Below are 23,741 nucleotides of genomic sequence, written 5' to 3' on the forward strand. Positions count from 1 at the left end.
GGGTTCTGCCTATATAAATGATAGAACTGCTTATCCCCAGGCCTGGGAGGGGGCAGGTAAACTCTGCATGGAAGAGACTCTTGAACTTTACTTAAATGAAAAAAGATGATAGGCAAATGTTTTCCCTTTAAACTGCAGTTAAAAAAGACAGATTGTGTGAATAGTTCAAGGAAAACTATTGGAATGAACAATTTCACATGAATTACCAAGTTTTATGAAAGGGAGAAGCTTTCCTCACATGATTCTGAGAAGTTATCACTGGATCAGGTAATTATAATTAACTATAGAAGAGTCATTGCAAGAAATGAAAAGGAAGACATGGAGGAAGTGTTGATTTTTTGTTCATCACCCAATACAGAAGTTTGGTTCAAAATGGATTCCAGTGCAGTTGGATTTGACCTTATTATTTTCCAAAATGCAGCTGGGCATGCAACCCAGAAATACCTAAGAATTTATTTCTCAGTGGAACTGTCCCACCACAAAATCTGCTATTGGATATCACATGTGAATTCTCTGAATATAAACAACCTTAAAATGGCACTCACCAAACACTGTGACCAAAGCAAGTTCATTCACAGACTACAAGGCAGACAAAACTTAAACAGTGGGGCTATTTTAAGATTGTCTTGATCAGTGTGAGAAAAGGAGAAAACTCAGACCAACAATATAATTTGCCTCTGCAATTTGACACATAAGTATTTGTAATTCCTTAAAGTGCTTGCTCAAGATTTTAAAATATCTATTAAGGTTTCATAATTGCAAACAATTATGAGACAGTAATTGTTTTAATCAGTATAAAAGCTGAAGTTTAAGATTTTAAAGTTGTGATTGTTTGTCACCTTGAGCAGAGTGTTATCTCACTCTGTGTTAACTTCATTTGGATTTGTGTGAATGTTATCATGTGTTAAAGTGTTAAAAATCTTTATATTTCTTTTGTTTTGAAGTTTTTGACTTTTATATGACATTACAATTTTGCAAATTTGGAACTTTTAGTTGTCATCATGGAATTTCTTCCAACCATTTGAATACGTTTCAAGTCAAAGTCTGAAAATCATGCATAAAATTAGTTTCACAGAAATGTAATATCTAACCACCAATAATTAGAACTTATACATGATGCCTCATTATCAAATCTCTTTACATCAAGAATGTTATACCTTACAGTGGAGCTCTGAAGTTCTATTGTTCTTTTAAAAATGGGAATATTTATGTTTTATTCTGAATAGACATTTCTTTGTCTGAACAAGAACAGATAGGAAATATAAAAAGATCAATATTTACAGAATTGCAAAACTGTGATGAATTATAGTTCAACAGAAGATTTTTAAATGCAATGTTTTCCAGATTAATTATCAAAAGCACCATACCACCTTTGGGTTCAAATCCTAAGTGGGGTGAGTCCTTTTTAGTACTAAAATGGGAGAGCAGTAATGAGCAGCAAGTTTGTAGAGTAGATGGGGAAGTCCAAAATTCTCCCAGAACAAAGCAATGGGAAGCTTCTTTATTGTTGCCAAGAAAATAACATGGTTTTGTCCATGAAATTATCAGTCAAGTCTGACTTGGGTCAATTAACTCCCCCCCCCCCACTTTTAATGTGATTTTGTGTTATATAATATCCTATACTGAAAAATGGCTCAAAGTCAGAAAGAAATACAAAACAGACAAAAATATTCTTCATTTTTGTGAACATCATATGCTTCCATTTCTTTGCTTTCTTTTATTACAAACTTTAGCTGTCATAAGGGTATCTTAATGTTTTTATGGTTTCATATTTTGTAAACCATTTGACTTAAATCAACAAACAAAACTCTAAGCAGTAAACTAAGCTAAGTAACAATAATGAAAAAAAAGGATACACGTTGTGGTTACTAGATAGCCCAAATGTTATCAAATATATATCCCATGCAATGTCGATATACATTACAAATAAAACATATTCAATATGGCCATTTCAAAGCAGCAGAGGCTTTCTATTATTCAGATCAGGTTGCTTTGAAATACAATTTTAACATAATATATTTGCATCATTGCATTTCATTTCCCTTTGTTCTTCTTCTCCTACTGAAATTTCAAATTCCTATCAAAATATTAAAATTGCTGCTCTTAAGATTGGAATATACTTATCTTTTTCACTTCCTCCTATTATTGAGCTTGCTTGAAAATGCAGTTGATTGTAATTATGCCAATCTAACTGATGACAATGTTCAGAGGGATGACATTTATGCTGAGGTCTCTACACTGGTTATCAAAGGGCTTCTCAGCCTAATTCAAGTGCTGGTTTTAACATTTGAAGTCTCTGTGGCTTGGCATCCATGCACTTAGTGCAGCTTTTCTCCTGACAAAAATTAATCTGTCCTGTGGCTTCACTGAATCCATCCTAAATGAAATGACAACACTGGAGTTCAGATCTTCTTGATGGCAGTCTCTATGCTATTTTACCACTTGCTCTAAATCACGGGTGTCAAACTTGCAGTGTCACATTAATTTTTGTGACATTTTTCCCATTCATGGAGCTGGGGTGGATGTGGCCTGCATGTGATGCATCTGCCCATGGGCTGCCAGTTTGACATTTCTGCCCTAAATGTTTGCAATTCATAATACATAAATTGTGTTTTCCCAGGATTAAGGAGAAATAAGTTAAATCATCAACAAACAATACTCTTCATTTGCTTAATGTGGTACTATTGTTCTATTTTGTGGTATACATGATATTAATCCTTTCTTCACACTTTGTGTCAAGGCTTGATGTAATTGGCTACTAAGAAAAACATTGGCAGCTAATACCTTAGGCCTGTAAAAAGATTATATGTCATGTTTTTTGCTGCTGTTTTTTCAGTTTTATCAATATTCTTTTTGCAAATAAAGTTTCATGTTTACATAAAGATTGAAAATAAAGATTTCACACTTTATGTAGCTTCCAAATGTTATATAACTCTTTGTGATAAAATATGCATACATATTCAAGAAAAATGCACAATATAGTATCATGTACTGTATGAATGAATTAAATCACATATAGTATAAGGTATCATCTCATTTTCAAAGGCAATTTTTATCTTGTGCTCACTATAGATAAATAATGACAAAACAGGCCTATCAATTGTTGATTTCAACATAAAATATACTATCACAATTCAAATCCATAAAAATGTTTATTTTGAGTGTTTTTGCCATTAGTTGAGTAAAATCTTATCTTCACCTTTGTAAAGTTATAGAAAAGATATTAATTAAACTTGCTTTAAACTAGTCATACTTTGCAGGATTTCTAGTGAACTCATTTTTTTTTAGACTTAGAGGAATATCAGACAGAAACATTTTGGAGCATTACTAAAAATTCTGAGAATTATTTTTATGTGAGTAGACTGGGACGGAATTGTTAAATTGTGGAACAGATTTAAGAAAATGAGCCTGCATGATCTTACTTTTGTAGATGTATGCAGAAACAGACTAAAGCAGCAGATTTATTCTAGGGAACGTAGCATAATAGCCAAGAGATAAAAAGTGGAGACCCATTTCAGACAATAAAATATTATCCTAGTGTAATTATGTCAATCTAAACATTAAAATAGGCTGGGAGGTTAACAAATCTAGTCAAGTAAAGTAGTGGTCTCCTCTAGTTCTGTAAAGCAAGCATCACAATCTTTGTCTATTTTATAACTACAAAGGGAAGTGGTTCTATTCTTTCACTAGAAAAATGAGCCACTCTGTCATGAATGAATAACACCTGACAGACTTATACAATTTTTTTATCAAACAAACTAAGAAAACAGGAAAAATGGGTTGCCAACTCAATTGTTATTGCATTGCATTATTCTCTATCAATTTTATTGTTTGTGGGATTTTTTTCATATAAAGAAGGGATATTGTATGATCTCCTTTATGTTTAACATTTTCAAACCTCTCTCCCTCTCTGTCGCTTTGTGCTGACTTACATTTGGAAATGTGGTTCTTTTTTTTTGGCTTCTGAAAATTCACACTTAACCTGTTAAATTCAACACAGAAATATATAGTACAATTTGGATATCTTCATGACTTGCCCTACAGACAGTGCTAAAGAAATTATTCAATATTATCAAGTCATGAGTGATAGCCACTAAAATGCTTAACAGAATCAGTGAACCCAAGAGTATGATTTCATGGCTGGAACCTTGTGCATTTTCTCATTTCTGACAGGAGTTGAATATAGTCAATCTGTTAGAGTCAGTGTTCTGGATTATTTACATGGAATCAGCTCTGCAGGCAAGAGAAACGAGTGGACTGCAAAGGATATAACTTTCATTACAGTCATTTTGGTATTGCTAGGTGGGACCTGGTTCCTTTTTTCAGGGGGACATTTTATCAAGATGATAAACACATTTTAGAGCAAGTGCTCTGAAGATAGTAAATACCAAAGAATCAAAAAGCTGACATAGCAAAGCAAGTCTCTATCTCTAACCTTTCACACCATTAGGGAGTCTAAAAACAACTCTAATTTGACATGCATAAATGCTTAAGTCTTAAAAACAAGAACTTGAATACATCTTGGTTAAACTGAATGCAAAAAGAGTTTGAGTCCAATGGATTCTTAAACAATAACAAGGAGATCACAAGAGCCTTATTTATAATTGTAAATAAAATTAACTAATGTATCTAAAGCAATTTTTATTTTTAAAAAGCTACTTTGAAATTTTTAATATCCAAGTATATCATATAAAGCAAAATTTGATCACCATAAACAATTGTCTCACATTAGATCCAGAATAACAATACAACAAAACAATTCTGTGTAAATGTAACCTATTGCCAAGCATATGGAGAGAAATGAATGGATAAGACTTCCAATCAACAATTTTGCTAACAAAATGAAACCCAACAATTTTGCTAACAAAATGAAACCCAACAATTTTGCTAACAAAATGAAACCCAACAATTTTGCTAACAAAATGAAACCCAACAATTTTGCTAACAAAATGAAACCCAACAATTTTGCTAACAAAATGCAGCCCAAATCCTCAAACTGTATTTTATTCATAGTGCCTCTGTTTAACTTGGATTTCAACACCCCTTGTGCCAGTGAGAAGGAAAGTTTCTCTTCTCCTGGTGTATTAACACCTGCCTTCAGCACACACACACAAAACCAATTTATTTATAGAATAAACCTTCTGTAGAAAATCCCCACATTTGACATAAATGCTAAGGACACTGTAAAAAACACAGTGTTTAACCACTGCTGTGAAACATACATGCACTTAGGTGTGGAAAAGTAAGAATTACCTGTCTTTCTGACATGACATAGAGGTAATTATGATCTGTGGAAAAAGCCATGTCACGGAGGATATGACTCCCATCCTTGAATATTGGTACCATTTCATATTGAATGCCACCATGAGGAGGCCCATCTGCTCGGATCTAGGAAAAAAGTCAGACATACTACAGATTAGTCATTGTTACTGAATTTAAGGGAAAGGGAACTGTAGGCTGATATCACTATAGACTAGAAACAGAAGTCAAACATAGTTACATACACTGTCTGTCAGAACTGAATCTAAGCAAAAGTCTCTATGGAATCACTTTTTGAAAATTTGTTATTTTACAGTAAAATAAATGACCTAGGATAGAACCTCCTGAAGGGAAGCATAGAAATTAAATAAATATCCATCTAATAAAACAACATCTGTATGAGTTCTGTTGAATGCATGAACAACAAACTGGAGTGACAAAGATGCCCTCAACTTCCTACTCTTTGATCCTATCCTTAAGCATTCAGTATGAAAGGCAGCAGGACTCAAGTGCCATTTCCTATGCAGTCCAAGTTCTAATAAATTAGGGGTCAGATTGCAAAGATAGCTCATTTTCTGATCTTCTGCTGAATATATAAAAACTGGACAGAGAAAGAGTTACAGTGCACAACTTGAATGCACATCTTAGCAACTGTGAATTCTTCAGTGTATTTATTTGTCACCTTCAAAAATTTCAGGCAGTGTTTTCCATGAAAACAATCCAATAATTTCTTATTTCAGTATGCCTCTGCATTTGTCTGTATGCACATATGTGTGTGTAGTTATATAAAATCTGAACCAGTTATATACAATATGAATATATATCACTGCAGTTCTCTTACCCAAATTGGCAATATAATTGAAGTTTAAGGATAATAGCTAGAACCTTAAATAATTACAAGCTAGCAGGAATTTGTATTGCATTATTTTAACAAAACAAAAAACTTGGCTCTCACTAGGATGCCAGATGGATGCCTAGGATGGTCACTTATAATCACTTAAAAAAGGAAAAAATCATGATGAAAAAGAGGACTGTCAGATTTACACAAGTGGCAGGTGTTAATAGTTACACTTTATGCATTTTTCAAAAATAAAGCATTTTCTGTAAAATAGGATATGTGACCAGTGAAGGGTTTAGTTTATTATCAGACTCTATAAGCAATCTATAGAGGCTTGGATCACCTCCAGCTTTGGAGACCTCCAGTCATAATAAAAATAAAAGATGACAGTATTTGAAAATGAAATACTGAACAAAAGTCCCCCCAACATAAGTGAAACATAAGTTTAGTGCTTGCTTCTTTTTTTTTTTGGTTTGCTTTTAGGTAGAGAAAAAAAGCAGAGGTTTAAATTTGATGCTCCCTTTGGGAATGAGCCTTTGGTCAAATTACTTGGTATTTTTTCATTCAGAATAGTTCTGATTGTTATGACCTTTTCAATCATCAATAATATTGTCATTTAAATTTTCTGCCTTAGATCACAAAGTCAAAATAATTGATTTAGTATCTATAATTTTTGTTTTAATGTTATTGCATTTATATCCACATATCTACTTCACTCCTAAAATTTGGTCTTTGAAGAAAAGAAAGGAAAGAAAACTCAGATTTCAGCAGACAAACTACTGAAAAGACCATTTGGATACTTTCTCATGAAAGTTTCTTTGTCTGTTCATATTTATGATATATTAGGTTTAGTCATGCAAATCTCAATCACAAGAACCTTTCTAGTTGTAAGCCATCCTACTGTTTGAGCATCTTCTGGTTCTCTATTCAAATGTTAATAATTGATGGCCTTGGAGAAGAGGAATGGAGAAACACTTTTCATTGCATTTTGTCTAAGACGAATTACAACATATATGAGTATTAGGTTGGTTGCTTTGTTTTTACAAAGAGATGCATACATAGCAGCAAACATGAACACCAATATTGAGCCATGGTAGTGCACTGGTTAGAATGCAGTATGCAGGTCAATTCTGCCCACTGCCAGGAGTTCAATCCTGACCGACTCAAGGTTGACTTAGCCTTCTATCCTTCCAAGGTTGGTAAAATGTGGGCCCAAATTTTTGGGTGCAATATGCTGACTCTGTAAATTGCTTAGAGAGGGCTGTAAAGCACTGTGAAGCAGTAAATAAGCCTAATTGCTATTGCTATTGTAACCAGATTGGGGAGTCCAAGTCCCATGAAGCCATCTGATATCTTAGTGGTTCTCATTGACAGGAAGTATCTCACTTGCTGGGCAGAACTTTGTTATGCAGGAAAATGTCAAATCATATGCACTACCATGCTTAAGATGGGAGCAGAAATGAAACCATTGTTAATGAAGAGCTGTTCATCACAAAGAATCTGCAAAATTCAGTCTCATGCCTAGATGTTACTCATAATTCCATTTTGCTGCTCAGTTAATTGGTTTCTGATAGTTGTGTTAAACTCATATATTAAAAGAAATTTTAATATAGGCTGACTCTCCAGAAAAGGAATTACATATTTTAAACTCTATTCATTGTCAAAAGCAAATACTAAAGCATAGAAGATAAGTGTACAAGAAGAAAAATCAGAACAAATTTCCTTTCTTAAGTGAATAGAAATAATACATGTACTATTCTATTAAAAATGCTGCTTACCTCCAAGCAGAGAGAAACGGTTTTATATGCTTGACAGACAAAGCAACTTTAAAATCATTTGAAACGGCCCATATTACTATTCCACTTTACTATTTGTGGCAAAGCAGACAACTCTGTCCCTAAACCTAAGTCTTTCAGCAGTCCCTTTCTCCACCTATCATTAAACCAGCTGTTTAAAACTGTTGCCAAGACAACAGACTCCAATGTCCTTCCATTAAAATGCCTGATTGTAATTTAATTAATCCTCATAGGCTAGCAGGCAATGTGTTGCTAGGCCTGGCATAGTGGCATTCCTTGATTAGAAGACATGATTAATTTGAAGTTCCAGTATTGCCTTTTTTTTTTCAGAAACAGATCAGCTAAAGTTCCCCATAAAATAGGAAATACTCTCTTCAACTGAAAAAAAAAATGTTCTAAGTCAACTATAATGCTGGATCCTCCATCCAAAGCTAGAGACTATTTATAGTATTACATCAACAATGTCAGCTAATCTTCTCTGAGAAGAGGCCATTTTAAAATTCCATTCCATTATCTAGATCTCTCTGCACATTATTTCAAAAAGAAGTTTTAGATGCATTTCAATGGAAAGCTGCTTCATAGTGACTAGTTTGAATGAGGTTCTCTGGCAGGTACTTCCATGTGTAGACTCCCTTTTTATGTAATTTCACTTCAGATACTTTCACATCAAGCACATATAAACTACTTGACGTTATAGTTGCTTTCCACAAAGAAAATATATTCTTGTAAAAGAATATCTACATTGATTAAGGTGTGTGTGTATGTATGTATATATGCATGCATTTGTTTGTTGCCGGAGGAATTCAAGATATGTATAAGTAAATTCACAAGTAAATGTGAAGAATGGCAAACAAAGAAATAGAGTGTAATGACCAGGCAAAGATTTGAACTTGGTTCAAGTGATTTAGTTTATAAAACACTGGTACAGCTTTTATATTATGAATAATGCATAAATAATCTTTTTGTAAGTTTCAATAAATAATGCATAAATATTGGAAAAGAAAAGTGAATAAATCATCTTTATGTACTTGCATAAATAATGTGTACGGAATAATAAATAATATTTTCAAAGAATATCATATATATACTTGGAAGAAATAATGTGTAAATGTAACCTATGTAATAAAAAACTCATGTTGTGTTTCAGTCACTTATTATTACAATTGATGAATATGTCCTCTTCCATTTTATATCCTTGGAAACCCTTTTGATACACAAAGTTCTTAGTTAGGAGCGAGGTTTAGAAAGAAATTGCTTAAGGAGAAACATTTTCAAAAAGCCTGCACGTTAAGAAAAAAATATGCAAATACATTTATTTTAAGAAATGTGCTACCAAAATGCATGCAGTTATTTTTGTGGATTTATTTTTATTTTATTTAGAAATAAAATAAAAAAAATTGGTTGAAAAACAATACAGAAAGTTGACAGTTTTCTCTAAATGCATTTATAAGTAGTCAAATATTGTCAGTTCAGCTTATATTATAACTAAGAATTTAAAAGCATGAAAACTGCTTTTCTAGATCTATTTTAATTAGAGATGGATGGATGGATGGATGGATGATAGATAAATAGATGGTTGGATGAATGGAAATAAAGAAAGAAAGAGAAAGAAAGAAAGAAAGAAAGAAAGAAAGAAAGAAAGAAAGAAAGAAAGAAACATGTACTGCCTATTTTTCTTATTTAAGGGAAATTAAACATCATTGTCTGCAAGCATCCCAAATGAAGAGTGTGGTGACTGCAAACCAGCAGCATACTTAATATTTCCTCTTGATCTTGACATGAGGTAAAGGGTAAATATGCAAAAATAGGAATAGTCCTGACTGGAATCAGACAAAATGAACAAAAACGGCAGTATACTTTATCCTAATAGTAAGATAATTACTGTGCAAGGATAAACAATGTTTTAAATTATATGGGTATTGTTACAACAGTTTAATGTATTTACTTAAAAAAATTGTAGTCCTAAATAAAGCAAACCCATAACCATTTATTGGTTAAGCTAAACCCACCTATTCAGTGATCTGCCAGAATTCTGGACAAGATTTATGAGAAAAGGCATGAGTTCTGCCAATGGAAACCCACATAATTGTTTATGCTATAAAGAAAGGAGGCTATACTCGAATTCAGCTGTAAAGACTCTCCTGGGATGGAAAACACTTGTTTCCTGAATCAGTCCTCATGTATGTTTGCAAATACAGTTTGAAAGGAGCCTAACAACATAATCTGCAAATCCAAATATCAATCGCAGCTCAAAGCATTTAAGGCCAGAACAACATTTGCACATGATCAGTAAAACGCATTCCAGAAATTTCAATGCTTCAAAGGAGATTTGTCTAGCTAATACCCTACAGTGCAGACCGCAGGCATAAACTCAACATTATTTTAAAAGATTAGCAGAACACCACATTGTGTCGAGTCTATGTTGCAGAGTAGCACCCCTGGTGATAGTATCTGATCTATTCAATATGCTAATGCAATACAGAAGCTTCTACTTGCCTGTTATACTGATTCTTCTATTCAGCATTTTACCCACTGCCACAACTGTCATTATAACTAAGCTACAATTGGCATGCAACTCCTTCTACTTCTTCTCTGTAGGCTCTCATTAAAGGGTGTTAAAAACTCTTTGTGGGAACTTTCCATGATTAAATTACCAACCTTTTTACATTATGAATTCTTCAGTCAGACAGGATCTCATGACAAAGTGTTGATGTCAGGAAGAAAAAAAAAGCTGAATAAGTGCCTGCTTGTACACCAAGCTTCATAGCTTAAAAAGTAGAATTTATTCTACGCAAACAGCTATTTGCTACACATTCACAAATATAAATAGAAAAGATGGTTTCTTTTATTAGGATCTTGCACTCCCAGTCCTACCAGTTCTTGATAAGATTAGCCCACTAAATATTTATGTTATGTTATTATTATTATGTTATATTATATTATTATTATTTATTAGACTTCTACGCTACCCATCTCACTGAGATGACAATAAAGTTCCTTTATTGTCCTTTATTTAATCCAGGGGTGGGTTTCTCGCCCCGTTCCAACCGGATCGGTTGGAACGAGGCCGGCGGCGTCCTCACGCACGCGCGCAGCGCGCGCATGCATACTAGCGTCTGCGCGATGCTCCAGCTGCTCCTGGAGGATCGCGCAGGCATTCTGCGCATGCGTGGAAAGCGCGAAATTCGAAAAAAATGGGTAAGGAGCGGGCGCGGGGGGGGGGGGCTTCGCCGTTCCCGGAAGTTACTTACTTCCGGGTTCAGCGACCAACCGGATCGCAGGGACCGGTGCGAACCGGTCGAAACCCAGCCCTGATTTAATCCATATTTTTTGGAGTATAAGACACATCCTTTTCCCTCAAAAAAGAGGGTGAAAATCTGAGTGCGTCTTATACAGTGAATACAGCATTTTTTGATTCCTGAAACCTCACCTCCTTCATCAAAATGGCAATGCATAGCCTTTAGGAGGCTTTCAGATTGCTCCTGGGGCTGGGGAAGGCAGAAATAAGAGGAAAATGGGCAATTTTTGCTCAATTTTGCCCCCCCCCAGCTCCCAGGAGCACTTTATAAGCCTCCTAAAAGCTATACATGTCCCCCCCTTTTTTTGACAAAAATGGGCCCATTTTTGTGAAAAACAGCTCGGTTTTTTGCTCATTTTTGCCCAGGACTCTACAAGCCTCCTACAGGCTATACATGTCCTTTTTTGAAAAACAAATGGGGCTATTTTTACAAAAAACAGGCCGTTTTGGGGAGGTCTGCAGAGTGCCAAAACTTTTTTTTATTTGCCTCTTCAAAATCTTGGTACATCTTATACTCCAATGCATTTTATACTCTGAAAAAATATGGTAATTATATCAAAATATCAACTGATTCAAGGGAAAGTAACTTTGCGGGGGGAGGCTGTGGAAATTTTTGTATTTTACATCATATTTGGCTTGCTTCTGTAAAAAGGCTGTGATATAGTGGGTTCCTATTCACAAAAATAGCTTTATTGGTGAAGAGGATGGTCTTGATATAAGAAGGAAATAGTAGGAGGCTTAGCCAACCACACAGGCAATCATCTATTTTTCAAAAACATGACCAAACTTTTTCCGTTAGCTATCTTAATTTTTTTCTTCCTGGACATACTGTATGAGGACATATTCAAACCATGCACATAAAAATATTTTATTCCCCAATATGGTAGAATGAACAAGAGTGTACTTCAGAATTAATGAGTAAAATATTCTCAACTGTGAACTCATCTTTGCTCATTTTGCTTTTGGGTATTGTCCATGCTTTTCCCTTTTAAAAATATTCATTTATTTTCCATTCCTACACTAAATTGGCCAGACATAAATCAATATTTTCCTTGCAACTAGTTACAGGACACCACACTTAAAACAAATAAACATATTGGTTGTCACAATAGACACCAAATCCATAATTAACTCTGGATTGTAGATATCCAATAATATTCTGAGATTGCCTAAAGAGCTATGTTTGTGTATGGGGTATATGTGACAATATACACTTTAATATATGTGGTGATAATGACAGATCCTTTGTAACATACTACTTTCCCATGCAATTATTTCAAAAATAAAGTGGAGAAATAACTTGAGGAGATCTACATTTAATTCTGCTGAGACCGAGGGACTATAATTAAAAAATGTACAACAGCTGAAAGGTGAAACGAGAATATTTGAAAAATCTCAGAGTAAACTATATAGTATAGTATAACTATAAACCTCTTCTTTCCCCAAAGCAGTTATAGACTAGATCACTATTTCTACTCAAGCTGCGTGTGAACCTGCTAGTAAAATACACTCATCTCCTTCCATTGTGTAATCAATACTATTGGTGGCTGAATATGATCAACCCTGTTTTTATCTATTACTAATGAAGCAATTATCGCATTTGTTTAATATCACTACTAAAAAAACCTGGAAGTACCAAGTCCCATAAATAGCTGCAACTTAATTTCCCCACCTCACCCCTGACATGATTTAATGATCTTTCTTCTGTGTGGGAAGCTTCCACTTTCAAATTAAAAGTGAAATACTAATCCTATTAAAAATCTTTCCTTTAACTCACAGATATGTCCATGAGGAAATTAATGACAACTCTTTACACCGATATTCAATTCACATCAGTGTATTCGATTAAGTGAGTTACCTGAAGGGTTCCTCAGCTCAGCATCTCTGTCACATTTTCACTATTTAATACTGAATTATGAAAGAATAAAGTCATTCACAGGGAACATTATCTTCTTGTGTTGTTGTGAAGGCATCAGGTTCATATTGTAAAAGTCACCAAGAGGTTGTATGAAAATGTTACTGTGAAAATATGTTCTGTGTGAAAGGTAGGAAAATGTACAACATGCAGCAAAGTTCTCCCTCAAGCAAAGGGTAATGTATGATCAGAGAAGTCACTTTAGAGTACATTAGTGATTAAAGAGCTATTCATGGCCATTTATCTAAGGAGCAAAGGGTCTTTTATATCATTGCTACATTTATACTTATAGCCCCAACTTCCTTCACTAAGTGAAGAAATTGGAAAAAGGTCACTTTTCAAACTCTACTTAGGAGAAATGTTTGAGGAAGATTCTCAGCATCCTCAGCAGGTATAGTTGTCTAGGAATTGAGTCATGGCAACTGGACTGATCTTCTTGTTGGTTTGAGATGTTTTCTGCTCATCCAAGCAGCTTCCTCAATGTAAATGGTCTACTTAGCAGGTTTGCTAAACCAGGATCCTGGCTGATAGGAAACCTTTATTCAATTCAAGAGTGAGTCCTCTTGAGATTTTCTTACTCATTACTATTGATTAAGGTGAGACAATGAAGCTAGTATTAGATGTTGCTCTATTTTTCTCAGGTTTAAGTATTAAATATTAGTCATAATGAAAATGCCAAATATGACCACTTGGTTCCTTTAATTGGAATGGAAGATAAAGATTCTTCATAATCCTCATACTGATTAGGGCGTAGCCTTTCTTATACTATATCATGTTTTTGTGTAAAGAAAAATGATTTCAAAGGCTTCATATGAATACATTTAAGAACTACTAGATTTTTAAAAGGCATTTTCATTTTGTTTATTTAATTTCAATTTATTAATTAGTTCAATCACAATAATAACTTAGGTGGCTTTCAAAACATACATAATTAGGGTTAAAATAACAAGGCAAAATATATCAAGAAAATAATTTAAAAACTGCTATAACTCACATTAGGGAAACAATAATTGTCACTTTTATTTTGTTATTTCTTGTTTTAGCTCTCCCTGAGTACTAATGAAATAACAAAGATTTATGTTGATATGCAGAACACTTAAAAAAACAGTTGCACAGTTAAATCAGGGTGTGGAACTGGATTCTGAATTATGTCTATTTTATATGTATACATATTTTTATTGATGCCTGCAGATACTATAGTGGTGCATAACCAAGATGTAACAGGTTAAAGTACTGGACTTGAACCACTGAGATTCAGTCACTTTGGGCCAATCGTTTTCTTTCAGTTCAATTTCACAGAGAAGCTGTGGGAAGTTAAAATAAGAAAGATATCTTGCAAAGCTCCTTAGAAGAAAGTCGGTGAATATAAATATAATTCATTAATTAGATTTGATTACAAATGAAAATAATAAAAGCAGATAAGCAAATGCAATAGAACAGAAAAATAAACAATAACAATGACTGTATAAGCAAAACAATTTCTAACTGATGGCACAACAGTTGCAATCAGTTATATTTCCACGAGAACAGAGATCAAGAAATTTCTTCAAGCAATGTATTTCCTCTTTCAGTGGAGAACAATGTCATTAAGAATAGGCTGCACACTCAATTCCTAATCACAGGGCCCCTGTCTTATCCAGATTCAGCTTGAATTTATTGAATTTCACCCAGCTCATTACTAACCCCTAACACTAGTCAAGCGCTTGGGCTACCTCATCTGCTTCAGATGACAAAAGAAATGAATTTCTTCACCTTATTGATGGCACCTCACTCCAAATTCTCTGATGACCTCACCTAGTGCCATCACACAGATGTAGAACTATAGGTAGGTGCTGCATCTCAAATGTTATGTGTCTGAGCAAAATTCCCCCAATGTCACTTTCTGAGTCTAAAAGCTATTCACACTAGTGATTTATAGCACCACCCAGCCATCGCTGTAGCAATATAAAGCCTGTCCACATTAGTGATATATCACCACAGCAATGACTGGCTAATGCTATAAATTGCCAGCATGGATAGCCTCTGACCCTGTAGGCAGAGTGGAATCACTGTATCACCATGTTTCTGACATCCAACCCAAAGAATCAATCCAGTAAGATACTATGCAGGATGACATCAAAGGCTGCAAGGAGATGAAGCAGAAACACGGAATTGTGCTCTCTCTTCTTCCATATAGCAAAGTTAGATGCAGCTAATTATTATCTTATTAGAAAGCAAACTAGAGTGTTTTTTAAAAATTTTTAATCAAAAAGCCATATACTAAATAAATAGGATTATAGTAGCCATTTATACCTATACAGTACTGACATAGTAACATCTAATTCTACAAAAGGCTTCTGAAAGCCAGAGTGATAGGTAACCATGAATATTAAAGAGCGATTTGGGACTGCAACTTAAAGCAGACAATTGAACTGGGACTGCAAATTCAGCTTGACATCTCAGCCTTTTTCTTACACTTCTGGGCATAAAATAAACAAAGCAGTAGACAGCCAAGCTTCTCTGCTTTGCTATTCAGGCTGCTCATTGATTGGCATATCTTCTTTACTTATTTGTTAGATTTCAGTCCTATATTCCTTTTAGGATCTCAAAGGAAAAAAAAAATGTGTAAATATTGATCCCTATATCACATTTAAAAAATATAATATTGTCTGATAACTCCTGTATGAGATCAATATATGTAAACATATCCTGGTTGAAAGAAAACACACATGCTCTGTGAATCATGTCCTACCCTTAGAGGAACAGTAGCCCTGGACAAAATACAAAAAAAGCTGAACATCCATTCTAAGGAATTTGAGAACAACCTTAAAGAAGTAGTAATGGAAGAACTGCAGCAGAATCAAGGCTGGAAGCAAAGAAAAAAATTGAGCCACAAGGTTTATTTTTATAAGTCTTTATGACACACATTATTTATAGATTCAAGGCTTTTGTAAGTTCAACACTCATATCAAGATATACAGCTGTGCAGTTTTTTGTCTAAATTATACACAAGCCTCACAAATCCAAATTTATTGCTTTTAAAATAATAACCAAAAAAAGAACAAAAACACAAAGATACATACATTCTAAAAGCACTTAAAAATAAGTGAAAAAATACCAGAAAAATAAACTAAAATGTATAGTATACAGTTTACTATATGTATATAATTGTGTGTGTGTTTGTGTGTGTGTGTGTGTATAAAAATAATACAGGCAAATTACAGGAGAGAGAGAGAGAGACAGACAGACAGACAGAGACAGAGACAGAGACACAGAGAGAGACAGAGAGACAGACAAAGACAGAGATAGAGAGAGAATCCAATACAAACATTGTTAAAGTGTCTATATATACTGTAGAACATAGCACATAGAATAATAGGGTTAGAAGCAGAGGTGGTACTCAGCTGGTTCTCTCCAGCTTGGGCGAACTGGTAGCTGTGGCTGCAGTAGGCTCCGCCCACCCACCCCGATGTAATGTGTGAGCACTGCTCATGCACAGAAGGCATGCACATGTGCTCACATTTGAGAACCGGTAGGGTAAGTGAATCCTACCACTGGTTGGAAGGAAACTTGGAGGTCTTCTAGCCTGCTCAAATATGAGACCCTATACCATTCCAAACAAGTGGCAGTCCAGCCTCTTTCTTGGCATAGATATGACCTCATTATCCTCTTTTATCTTGTCTCACTCAACTAAATTGTCCAAATCTTGAAAAGTAATGTATTTTCCCTTTTTATTTTTAAATAATAAACATTTTGTCTGTTAGTTTAAATGGAATATGATTCAGTTTTCCTTTACCTAAATTTACCTTTCTATAACAAAGTTAGTATAAAGAGACAAGCTGAATGTAGCTCAGATCTAATAGTCTTCTCATTTTTCTTGTTCCCCCACCCACTTCTTCTAATTCAACAACTATTTCAGAAGGATGCCAACAAGATATATCCCATATTTTTAATTTATTGCCTTGAGAAAGTTTACTGAAAAGCCAGAAGTTCAGCAAGTTCATTCTTTTAAAAGGCTTCTTCTAATTTGAAAATCTGTCAGACTACACCATGTCATATCTCAGCTTGTAGTAGAGGCAGTTTAATAATGTGCCACCTTCATGCAAATGAGCTCCTAATTAATTAAACACTATTCATCTGGGGACAGATTCATTTGAATAAAATTTGGGGAGTTGGGTTGACAAGGTTTTATCAAGATCTGATATTTTATTTTCCCCAGGAGTCTGTTGTTTCCAGAAATGCTTTTTCTCAGCCTGATGCTTTTGGGACATTCTGGGATATACTCCTCATTTTCTGCAGCCCCAGGGAAAATATCTGGAAGATGACATATGACTGAAGACAAGATATAATGGATTGACTACAAGTGATAAGAGTTTGATTCAGCTCTTTTGTTTTAACTTTCGGCAATCATTTAATTTGCCTCTACAAAATAGCAGAGGCAATTTAAAAAAGTACAATTTTGAAAGCAATCACGGCTTGAAGTATATGAATAGAATTGGTTGGGTTCATCACTTAAAATAGATGTCAGGCCTGGAAGCCATTTTGGGTATTGGATCTTCAGGCCTGCCACATTTAGTGTTGTGGGAAACTGGGATGGGGGAATGGATGGCACTGGGGAGATATATAGTCATAATAACATTCCTTTCTCCAAGAGTCAAGGAGCAACTAGAAGGGTGTGACTGGGAGGCATCTCCAGTTGGGACGGTGCATTGATTGGATCATGTGATGGGCATGTGGATGCTGGACAGGGACTTGGACTGTCTTTGGATGGGGAAGACCTGAAAGCTTTCAGATTCAGATTTTCAAGATGTGCCAATATGACATCTCTAATAAAATAGAACTTTGAGGAACTTCAAGCCTCAAAGTCTTCTTTTGTTGGGGATGTTACTTGGAACCCTGACAATAAGCCAAGTAACAAACTGTCATTGGGTTTACATATCACACTGAGTTATAATCGGACTTTTGTCTCTTATTCCATATGAGAGAAAAGAAGGAAGAGAGAGAGACAGAAAGAACACTATATGGTCCTATGACTCATCCCAGAGAGTTTATCAGTTTAAGAGATTGGCAGGGCTAAGTAGCTTCATTAACCTCAAGAAGGATGCTTATGAGGATAGGAACTTGTGGTTGCATCACTCTTGGCAGTATGATTCAAAAGAAAATAATTAAACTAACAGAAATTTGCAAAAAGAAAGATGGCAAATAGGAATTTGCATTAGTGAAGCACGTTAACTCATATGGTAATTTTTTTTAAAAAAAATCAAACCATGAAGAAAGTAATAGCAAAAAAAAAACTTATTTGTAACATTTAAACAATTGCATTTCACTTGATAAGACACAAGTCTTACCAGGCAGGTCTGTAATCACTGGGAAAGATATCTAATTTCCACAGATAGACTTTCAGAATACACTGTTATGATATCCAGAGAAAGATGTCCAGCACAACAACATTGAATAATGAGAAGAATGTAAAAAAAAATGAATATGGACTTCCAGAGTCAAAAGAAAAAGAATAGAGGATACTATCTCAATTAAGAAAGTCAACAAATAAAACAAAGTAATAGGAAAAGAAAAAAAACCCAAAGATTAAAAAAAAACTTGAGAAATCAGGGGAATATGTACAGGTAAGATGGAAACTTTCAAGAGCAATCAGAGATCTAGTAGAAGCAAATCAGATTAAAAATAAAAAGACTATACTAAAATCTTTTTACAAACAGAATTTCAGAGTGACAGAAACATTTTGAAAGGTAGAGAACCAATATAGTGAGGTACAACAGTCAACAGAACAGCTGTCAAATAGGGAAGGACCAGGTGCAGATGAAATATTCACTGAACTATTTAAAGCTGCAAGACAAGAGACAATTAGAGTGCTAACAGTTCAGTGTCAATAAACGTGGATCAAGACTGTGAAGCATTGAGATTGGAAAAGATCTGTGCATAGTACATCTGTACCAAAAGAGGATAATTGCTAATGCTATAGAATGTGGACCTTATTGAATCAACACACAATTCCTGAGGCAAACAAAGTTTTACATAAATCTTATACTGAAGAATAGAAACAAACTTCCAACTGAAAAATCAGGTTACATAAAAGACAGCAGGACACAAAATTAAAAGTAGTATAATTAAGGAGGCGGAAATAATGTAAGATTTACTTTTGACAATAGCAGGATCGTGCTAGAATGTGTAACATACTAAGTCTGTCAGAATATCTAGCATACTTCTAGCTTGAATAATCTTTACAGTTAATATGTTTATCTGAGAACCAAATATGATTCATAGGATGGATTTTGTTCCCATAGCAGATTAATTTATAAAGTATTGAGAATGTCGGAACTGGAGGTAATGACTCCAAAATCAAATATGAGGAAAAGTCAACATGCTCAATGAACTACAACTAATAACAAAGAAATGAAGCTAGTAATAGGTTTGGTTTTTGTTTGCTTTGAGCTTTTTTAGAGGAAGAATATTTAAGAAACATGGAAAAGTAATGGCAAAATAAATGGGGAAGAAAAGTACTAATAAGCTTACATAAGCTTTTTGAAGTATGATCAATATTTCAATAGCAATCAATACAAAAACCATTAACAACTTTTTTCCCAGTGATGTTGTTCCTAAGTTAGATCAGTTAGAATCTCATTGCTGTTTTGGATTATTGTGTTTCCCCGAAAATAAGACCGGGTCTTATTTTCTTTTGACCCACGAAATTTGGCCTTGGTCTTATTATCGGGGGTGTCTTATTAATTTGGGAGTGAAGGAAGTGGCAAGTGTGGGACTGCATGTCCCATCGCCCCTGTTGCCTTCCCTCTCTGTTCTTTGCACCGGCTGAGTGGATGGCTGGCGCTGCCCTGATGTGTCCCACCACCACCCTGAGTCAGGTTGAGCTTTCTTTGCGGGGGAGACAATTTGGGGAGTGAGAGATTTAGGAAGCCTTTAGGTGCAGCCACTTCTGCAGTAGGAGACTCGAGCCGGCCTTCCGAAGGGTACTGTAGCAGCAGCTATCCACAATTTTTTTACCCTTATTTTGTCCTGATCCACGTGCCTCACTGGGCCACATGGGTCAGAACGAAATAATGATTTAAAAAATGTGGGTAGCTACTGCTACAGTACCCTTTGGAAGACCGGTGCAAGGCACATGGGCTGCATCGCTTGGCCCCTTGCTGATTTTGTGGCCACAATCAATTGCAAAAGCAGCCACACTTGCTGAAGGCTGCAGCTTGAGCAGCACCCACAAATCAGCTGTTTTGTGAATGGCAGCCAGAGCGGCTCAGCTCGCCAATTAAGAAGCTAGAAGCGCTGAGGGGACTGGGAAGGGAAGGACTTCCTCATGTACTGGGCACACCACCCTTTTACCAGGGCATACTTTCAGGGGAGGGCGTATATTTACACCCACCCCAAAAATCAGGCATGGCCTTATTATCAGGACATGTCGTATTTTCAGGGAAACACGGTAGATAGACACAAACTTTGGGCATAGGTTTTAAGTAGGTAAACTAAAAAAAAAGACTATGCTTAACAACATTGAGAGAAACATACTGATACCAAGCCTTATTGTGAAAATATTTTTTCTATCCCTACCCTCAGATGGCCTTAGCATAATACAGCTTATGGCTTTTTGATAATCTTTGTATATATGTAGTGTCAGCAAATATTATACAAAGAACCTCAGAAAGGCATCATTTTACTTCAGGATTCCCAGTTTTAAACCTAGAAGTCTTTACAGAAATGTTTCAAGTATTGCCCATTCATGCTTTCCCAAGCCTATTGACATGAAAAATATCCCGACCTTCAGTCAGTATCATTTTTTTCTCCGAGAAGATCATTGATTCACAATAAGAGGTTTCACAGTTGAAAAGACAGCATTACAGCTTGAACTAACTCAGTTTGGTTGAATGGTTAGGCAACATGGAATAAATCACTGTTCTCTGTACTGCTTGACAAAAGATCATGTATGAATTCTTTGCTTGAGCCAGTACATTTCCATGGGATATTAAAGCCAAGTTAGCATCAAGCGTCAAAATCTAATTTGGAAGAAAGATATTTTCTTATTAGAAATGTTTTGTTCCATACCCAAAACTTCCTTGGAAAGATGCAACCAAAAATTATGATGTACAATACTACTAATACATCCTTGATGCTGGGATTTCATATAATGAATTAAGCATCAAATCAGAAAGGGGGGAAATATATCCTAATCTATTGTTAAAAATCTGTAGGATACATAGATTTCACTATTGTGTACCTATAAAGTAAGTGTATTATTGTTGTTGGTCACATAGGCAGCCAGATGTTTAGACTGGATTTGTCATTTTTATCTTGAGTCCTTTCCAAAGATTCAGGGATAAACAGATGTTGTTTGATGGTATTGTTGCAGGATGTAAACTTTTCTAAGTAAAGCTGCCTTTTGATGGTGCTTTTGTCAATTCCGATGGTGGTGATTTTGCCAATGCTGATGATTATTATTAGATTCAATCACTAGAGAACTGTTTGAAATGTTAAATTCAAATGTCTTATTTGCTTCTTGAAAAGAATGCAAGTGGTAATTGCTAATACAGCCAGACCTCCTGTTGTGAAGGATCTAAATTAAAAGGTAGCAGCTGGAAATGTTATTAATATAATTATAAGTAATATTTGCTCAGAGGTTTTCTGTAATTGATCATTACCTAATGTTGAACACTCTATCTGAAAAATCTCTTGGTGAATTAGCAGAAAAAAAATGTTTCACATTATTTTGTATATCTTCATCTTGCATCAGATTTATAAAGGATATGTCAAATGTCTCCTGGGATTTTTTTTCCAATTCAAAGTCTAAAGGAACTGTAATAGAAACAGTTTTGCATTACCCAAAGTTCTTCTGCAAGCGAATCACAATGAATAGCATCATCACATTGGCTGCTGAAGAAAATCAAGTTAGCCACAGTAACTTGGCTTTGCTGAAGGAACTTTTTGTTTTCTATTCTAAACATGTATGGGGTTTTTTTTGTTTTGTTTTGTTTTGGCTGTGGACAAAGATAGATATACATCTATCTTTGATGTATATAATACGTCAGATATAATACAAATATATTACATAATTGCATTCAAGTTAAATAAGATACTTTAACCTGAATAAGAAATTAATTCCTCTTTCCCAATTGCATTTTGTATCAAGCCTCCAATTGCAACTTGTGATGAAGAATATCAGTTGTGGAAACAAATATGCTACCATTTTTTCCACTTTTGCAGTTAGTATAGCTTCAGCATAAAAAATAATATTTGGATATAATATATTACAAGCACTACAACATAGGGACTTGGATACACAAAATAGCACATTTTTTTTAGATTAGATATGATACTTCTCATCTCTCAACAAAGTACAGAATAATAGAGTAGAAAAGGACATTGGAAATCTTCTAGTCCAAATGGCTGTCCAATCTCTTCTTAAAAACCTCCAATGATGGAACACAGACAACTTCTGGAGGCAAGCAGTTCTACAGAATAATTGTTCTCACTGACAGGAAATTTCTCCTTAATTGTAGGTTATATCTCTCTTTGTTAAGCATCTTGTCTTGCTCCCCGGTGCTTTGGGGAAGAGGTTGATCCCTTCCTCTCTAGGACAGTGCATCAAATATTGGAAGACTACTCTCATGTTACCTCCTATTACTAGATGTAAAGTGGTGGCTTTAGATGTAATGTGGTTAGGATGATGGTATGTTGATTGTAGGCTCATGTTCAAGACCCAGTTGCTGTTGCAGGATGGGGTGAGTACTATCACTCGCTAGAGCTCCTGCTGACCTAGAGTTTGAGGTCCACTGTGAGTGGATAGATGGGTACCATTTCAGGTGGGAAGTTTAACAGAGACTTGAAAGAACATCCCAACTGTGTGTCCTCCAGACAGTAGTGATATCACTAGCTAATCCTTTCAACCCAGGAGTGCTTTGGTGCTTCCAACATGACTGTAGTACCCATAGTATTTCTCTTTATTAAACTAAACATTCCCCGTTCCTACAACCATTCATCGTATGGTTTATCTTTAAGCAGAGCAACATCTTACATATTCATGAAAACAATTGTTTCCTATAATACTGCAGTATTTTTCAACCTCAACAATTTTAACAAATATGGACTTCAACTCCCAAAATTCCTTAGCCATCTCAGTTGTTGAGGCTTAACAACATTGCTGTGAAATCTTAGTGAAAAATCTGTTCCACATTTTCTAGATAACAGAGAACTGAAACACTGGACATATGAAGAGAGAAGGTGCTTCTAACATCATATTAGCAAGTCTTTAAATCAAGTGTAGTGGGATTACCCTGCAACTGTGGAAGATAGGTAAAGGATCTTGGGAGAAGGTGCAGTTATTTTAAGGGGTTTTCAAAAGGTTCTATGGGAGTGCCAACATGCACTAAAGCACTTTTATCCTTTATTCAAAGTCCTGAATTGCCAAAATAGCAAACAAGACTGAATTCAGACATAGTACATATCTTTTAAATTTGCCTTCTTCAACCTGGTGCCCTCCATTAATACTGGGTTGGACGATCCCAGCTAACATGATTATTAGAAGGCATCTGATTGATAAGGTTGCTTTATGATCTTACCATAAAATCAATGGGAATAATGTAAGAACAGAACAGAACAGAACACAGGAGCACAGAAGTAAAAGAAGAAATTTAT

General features: G+C 35.0%; 1 protein-coding gene across 3 annotated transcripts in view; it reads right to left on the reverse strand.

Annotated features, from left to right (window-relative positions):
* The window catches only part of PLXNA2 (plexin A2), a 443,424-nt gene that overhangs the window by 262,636 nt on the left and 157,047 nt on the right, over positions 1 to 23,741 (reverse strand). For all 3 annotated transcript variants that reach the window (XM_032217579.1, XM_032217580.1, XM_032217581.1), the window contains one exon: positions 5,254 to 5,388. In XM_032217579.1, the coding sequence (XP_032073470.1) occupies positions 5,254 to 5,388 (135 nt within the window). The remainder of the gene's footprint in view (positions 1 to 5,253; positions 5,389 to 23,741) is intronic.

This window comes from Thamnophis elegans, chromosome 5 (assembly GCF_009769535.1).
Source record: "Thamnophis elegans isolate rThaEle1 chromosome 5, rThaEle1.pri, whole genome shotgun sequence".
In the NCBI taxonomy this organism is placed as follows: Eukaryota; Metazoa; Chordata; class Lepidosauria; order Squamata; family Colubridae; genus Thamnophis; species Thamnophis elegans.